The sequence below is a fragment of the Plasmodium gaboni genome, chromosome 9, assembly GCF_001602025.1.
Source record: "Plasmodium gaboni strain SY75 chromosome 9, whole genome shotgun sequence".
Taxonomy (NCBI): domain Eukaryota; phylum Apicomplexa; class Aconoidasida; order Haemosporida; family Plasmodiidae; genus Plasmodium; species Plasmodium gaboni.
In genome coordinates this window covers 104,350-111,278 of record NC_031489.1, presented here as the reverse complement: position 1 = coordinate 111,278, position 6,929 = coordinate 104,350, and the positions used below count along the sequence as shown (strand labels likewise).

Below are 6,929 nucleotides of genomic sequence, written 5' to 3'. Positions count from 1 at the left end.
TTATTATTTTTTTTAAAAAAAAAAAAAAAAAAAAAAAAAAAAAAAAAAAAAAAAAAAAAAAAAAAAAAATTTATTTTTAAATTTATATAAAAAAAAAAAAAAAAAAAAAAAAAAAAAATTTAATAAAATTTAATAAATAAAAAAAAAAAAAAAAAAAAAAAAAAAAAAAAAAAAAAAAAAAAGATAAAAATAATATATATATAAAGTATATTTTAGGATTACAACATATATAGATATAAAATAAATGAATAGAAAATGCTTGGATTAGGTGGGTCAGGTTTATCAAAAGAATTTTTTGATTTAGCAAAATCAATTGGAGAAGCTCGTTCAAAACAAGTAAAAAAATAAAATAAATTAAATATATATCATTTTGTAATTTAATTTGTACATTTTTATAATTATATAATAATTACCCTCAATTGATATTTATTGTACATCATATATATTTTTTGTATATTCGTTTTTGTTATGTGAATAATATAATACGTGTATATGTTATATCAATATTATGACAATTATATGAATTTTTTATTTTATCCAAACTTAATTTATTATATTATTTATTTTGTTTATTTATTTATTTTTTGGTATAGGAGGAAGATAGAATAATATGCAATGAGATAATTTTATTGAAATCGAGGTTTTGTGACCCTAATACGTCTGTAGTATGTTCCTAATAATAATACATACATATATATATATATATTGTATATATTTTTATATTTGTGTATGTATATTTATTCGTTATATTTTTTCTTATGGTATATACATTATATACATATATATATTTTATTATTTTCTGTAATTTTTAGAAACAAATAAAAGAATATTTAATACGAGCTATATATATAGAAATGCTAGGACATGATGCATCCTTTGCTCATATCCATGCTGTGAAATTAGCTCATGAGAAAAACATATTGTGTAAGAGGACAGGTTATTTATCATGCAACTTATTTTTACATAAAGATCATGAATTAATGTTATTATTAATTAATACTATACAGAAAGATTTAAAAAGTGATAATTATTTGGAAATATGGGCAGCATTAAGTTGTGTATGTAAATTATTAAATAATGAAATGATACCTGCTATATTTCCTGTAATACAAAATTTATTAAATCATAAAAATGAATTGATAAGAAAAAAAGTATGTATGTTATTACATAAAATGTATATTATTGAACCATCATTAATTAAAGATATTGATATATATTTAAAAAAATTATTATGTGATGTAGACCCATCAGTTATGGGTGCTTCATTAAATTTAATACATTCTATAGCTAAGAATGATATGATGTATAGTATTAAGTTAGTACCTTATTTGGTTTCTATTCTTAAACAAATATGTGAAAATAAATTACCAAAAGATTATGAATATCATAGAATTCCAGCACCATGGATTCAAATAAAAATTTTGTCCATTTTTCGTATTTTAGGATATTCAAATAAAAAATTATCAGAACAAATGTATGAAGTATTACAAAAAACAATGCAGAGAGCAGATTTTGGAATTAATGTTGGCTATGCTATAATTTATGAATGTGTAAAAACGATTGCTACTATATATCCTTCACATCATTTATTAGAATTAGCATCTTTATCTATATCTAGATTTATTTCATCAGATAATCATAATTTAAAATATGTTGGAGTAACTGGGCTAGCTTTAATTGTAAAAATTAATCCTTTATATGCAACTGAACATCAACTGGCTGTTGTGGATTGTTTAGAAGATAAAGATGAAACCCTCAAATTAAAAACGCTAGATTTATTATATGAAATGACAAATCCATTGAATGTTCAAGTAATTGTAGAGAAATTAATATTCCATATGAAAAATTCTGTGGATATTCATTTTAAACATGATTTAGCATGTAAAATAATTGAACTTATAGAAAGATATACACCTGATGATATTTGGTTTTTGAATAAAATTAATACCTTATTTTTGTCTGTTGGTGAATTATTAGATGAGAGTTATTCATATTCTCTTATCAAATTATTAAAGGATAGTTCTATATGTGGAGAGTCAGATTCAGGGGATGACGAAATAAATACAAGTAAATATAAAAGTAGTCCATCAAATGGTAATATTAATATGGAATATTTGAATTTGCCAAATAAGGAACACATCAAAACGTATATGAAAGAAGAGAAAGAAGGTTCAATGAATGAATTAAAAATAGATGATGAGAATAATGAGAAATTGAGACAAGGGCATATGAATAGCCAAAATAATGATGAGATGAGTCGTAATAATAGTAATAATAATAATAGTAATAGTAATGATAATAATAATAATAATAATAATATTAGTAATGATGATGTTAGACATGAACAACAAAAAAATCAGAACGATTATGTGAATAACTCAGATATAAAAAGAGATTTACAGAAATCGAATAAAAACAAAATGAATGACGATATATACAATCTCAGAAAATATGCTGTAAATACGTACATTAAATTATTAGAAACTAATGAGAACATTCCATTCATATTAATGCAAATAATTTGCTGGGTCATAGGTGAATATAGTCATTTATGTGATATTGAAAATTATACTACTGAAGATATTATAGATTTATTATGTGAATGTTTAGAAAAAAATTTTAGTAATCCTGATAGAGTTAAATCATGCTTAATAACAGCTATTTTTAAATTATGTTCAAGGAATAATATAAGAGATCATGTAGTAGCAAAAAAAATAATTGATAAATATAAAAATAGTAAAATAACTGATTTACAACAAAGATGTTATGAATATGATTTAATATTAAACAATCCTACATTAATGAATAATGTTTTTTCTCTAAAAAGTACTAAAAAAAAAATAGTTATTGATGAAACCTTATCATTTCTTAATCCATATATAGAAGAGCATTTAAGAAGTGGAGGAAAATCATACATTTCAAAAGATTTAAGAAAAAATGAACATCATGATGAATCTATAAAGACTACGAACCCTGTATTGAATTTCACGCCTTATGAATTACCACTTAATAATAAATTAAGTTCAGATAATTATAATATATCATCTAATAATATACCTATATATGAAAAGAACTATAACTACCAGGAGGATGCTGTAGTACCTATGTCAGCAACAGATGATCAAGTATCAAAAATGAAGGATAAGGGAAAAATATATAAGTTAAATGTTATGGGACCCAAAAAATGGAAAAAAGAAATATATAATATAGACCAAGGACAAAATGGTGATACTGAAACTATTGAAAAGGGGGATATGGCAAATAAGAAGAAAAAGAAGAAATCAAGGAAAAAAAATAATAAAAATAAAAAAAATAAGAAAAAAAATAAAATCTCCAATAATAACAATAATAATAATAATAACAATATTGATGATTGTCAAAATAATAGTGAGGTAATAAATAAAGACAAAGTGAAGAAGAAAAAAAAGAAAAAATGTGTACAAAGAGAAGAGGATGCTGATATTAATAAAGGAATTAAAAGTGATAGTAACCAAACAGAGGAAGATATTAAGTTGCATAATATGGTGAGCGAACAAAAGGATAGAGGTAAGAATAGTTTTAGCAGTAATTATTATGATGAAGAAGATGATGAAGACGAAGATGATGATGATTATGAAGAGGATGAAGAAGAATATGATGATGATTATGAAGAATATGATGACGATGAAGAAGAGAATGATGAATACGTCGATGAAAGTGATGATGATAATGATGAGAACGAAAACGATGATGACGATGATTATCATGAAGACGAACAGTATAATAGAGATAATGATTTTATTAATGAAGAAAATGAAAATGAGAAACGCACTGATAATGTTAATGTTGATGATTATAATGAACAAAATTATGAACGATTTGATGATAATAAAGATATTCATTATTCAAAAGAATTTAATAGATTTACAAGTGATACTTATAATAATAAGATGAATAATAAGACAAATATTTATAATTGGAAAAATAAAGGAAATAATAAAACTGTAGTAAATAATAAAAAAGAATTAACAGAAAAAGAAAAAATGGCAGCAGCTTTATTTAATGGATTAATATCAAATAATTCATTATTAAAAGATCCTATAAAAAGTTCATATGTTTCTACTATGTCAATGAAAAAAAATATGTCCATATTGTCTAATAAAAATTATTTTAATTCAAAAAAAAATGATAATAATAATAATGATATGGATGGAGTAGGAAAAAAAAGTTTAAATAATGAACATGTAGAAAATAATGATGTTACAAAAATGAAGATAAATGAGAAAGGTAACAACAACAACAATAATAATAATAATGATAGTGGGTCTACTAATAAATTGGTAGATATCAATGTAGATAATTCTGATAATTTAAATGAAATAAAAAAAAATACAAAGAAAAAAGGCTACCAATTTGATATGATAGATTTAAATGAATCACCTAAAAAGATAGATTCTATAAAGACTTCTGATATAAATATAGAAGAGGTAAAACAAATATATTTTTATATTTTGTTGATTTATAAATGTTTATATGAAGTGTATATTATAATATGTGTATTAAAATATATATGTAAATAAAAATTATTATTATAATTTTTTTTTTTTTTTTTTTTTTTTTTGTAGGAGAAAAAACTATGGGACAACATAACTACTAAGAAAAAGGCTGTATTTATAAATTCAACAAATTTGAATATATTACAGACACTTAAAAAAATTGAGGTAACAATAAATAAATAAATATAAATATATATATATATATATATTTACATTTATTTATATGTTTGTATTAAAGAGTTATAATTTTAATGTGCATAAAATTTACAATGTTATTTATGTTACATTGTATTTATTATTTATTAATTTTTTTTTTTTTTTTTTCCTTTGAAGAATAATTTAAACACTAATGTTATTGAAGTTTCCAAAATGGATTCATTGATTTCATGTTTTTATAACAATACTAAGGTGCTGATAAAAATAAAAATAGAAGATAATAAATTAACTTTTTTAGTAAAATCCAACGAAAATAGGTAAGACACAAAAAAATAAAAATTTTTGTTATATTACAAATGTGGAAAAATCATACAACATATATATATATATATATATATATATTTTTTTTTTTTTTTTTTTTTTTTTTTTTTCAGCATAATTGACAATGTTTTTGATGTCCTCAAGAATTTGTTTCATGTATAATTTTTTTTTTTTTTTCATTTAATATATGTATATACAAAGGAAAAGTTTTAAATATTTTATTATTATTTTTTTTTATTTTTTTGTTAAATAAGACAAATACGATGATACACTCAATTATTTTGTTTTAGTTAGCTTCATATGGCATGTTATATAAAACTTTTTTTTTATTTTTTCAATTAGATATTATATATATTATGTTTAATTTATTATTTTATGTGCCTAATATTTTTTGTTTCATTATTAATATTTTAAGAGAATTACATTTAAAATTTTTTCTTTTTTTTTTAAAATAAAGAAACACAATATAACATTATTATTTTATTATTATTTTTTATAACTTTTTTTTTTTTTTTTTAATTATATGAACAATTATAAATATCATCTTATCATTATGAGAATTTCACATTTTTAATATGATGATAAAACTTTAAGCTTTATGAAATATTATTTAAAATATAAAGTATTACATTTTAAACAACTGAATTAAGATTAATGAGAAAAAGGAAAAGGATAATTTCAATGTTATATATTTATGATTTAAGATAAAAAAAAAAAGGTAATTTATTGTATAAATAAAGTTAAATATATTATAAACATATATTTTATATAAATATTATATATATATATATATATATATATATAACATTTTTAATATTGAGAAAATGAAATACTTATATATATATTTCTTAAAACACATGATTTATTGATTTATAATATAAAAGTTAATTTTTAAAAATTCTCATAAATTAAATAATAATAATATTATATATATATCCTTTATGTACTTGTATATATGTTTTTTTTTTTAATTTTTTTTCCGAAATCATCGGAAAATCAAATGTTTATATATTCTTTTAATCTCCTAAAATTAATAAATAATAAATATATTTAAATAATATATAATAAAATATATATATGTAATAAATTTATATATACGAATATAATTATATAATAATATATAATAGAAGTAATATATTATATAATATATTTTTTAATATTATACTGTTTTATTTTATACGCATTATATATATATATATAATAATATAACATTGTATTTTTATATGAATATATAATATATACTTTTCTATTTTATTTTTTTACTATTAGAGATTTTTTCATTTCAAGCAACAGTATATATATATATATATATATATATATATATAAATTAATACGAGTTTAATAATTATATATATATAATTATATAAAATAAAAATAATATAATAATTATTATTATATAAAATATAAGAGAAAATATCATTTATTTATGTATAAATAATATTATATATTATTATATGAATTTATATTTTATTCATAAAAAGAGAACAAAAAAGAAAAAAATAAATTTATATACAAATAAATGAAAATAAGAAAATATATATGTTTTTCATTTAAAAAGAAAAATTCATACTTTTAAGAAACATTAACTTATTTTTATTTATTTTATATATATATTAATATATATGTGTTTTTTTTTTTTTTTTTTTTTTCTTGATTATTGAATAAATATGATTTTCTAATACATATAGTTATATATAAATATAATTATATATATAAATAATATGTTTTTATTTTAAGATCTTATTAAAGAAAAATTAAGCAAACGCCTAAGAAAGAAGAAAAAGAAAAAAAAAAAAAAAGAGGGGGAAGGGGAAAAAAAAAAAAAAGTTTTTTTTTCTTTTTTTTTTTTTTTTTTTTTTTTTTTTTTTTTTTTTTTTTTTTTTTATTTTTTTTAAAATAATAAAAATTATTTTATTT

At 18.8% G+C, this 6,929-nt stretch overlaps 1 protein-coding gene across 1 annotated transcript; it reads left to right on the top strand.

Annotated features, from left to right (window-relative positions):
• Positions 1-255: 255 nt before the first annotated feature.
• PGSY75_0904100 (putative AP-4 complex subunit epsilon) lies at positions 256-5,174 on the top strand (the record flags this gene model as incomplete). Its single annotated transcript, XM_018785452.1, has 6 exons — positions 256-336; positions 594-665; positions 813-4,466; positions 4,605-4,700; positions 4,869-5,008; positions 5,126-5,174. 6 exons carry the CDS (start codon positions 256-258, stop codon positions 5,172-5,174), a joined length of 4,092 nt encoding a protein of 1,363 aa, XP_018641793.1.
• Between the last annotated feature and the right edge of the window lie 1,755 nt (positions 5,175-6,929).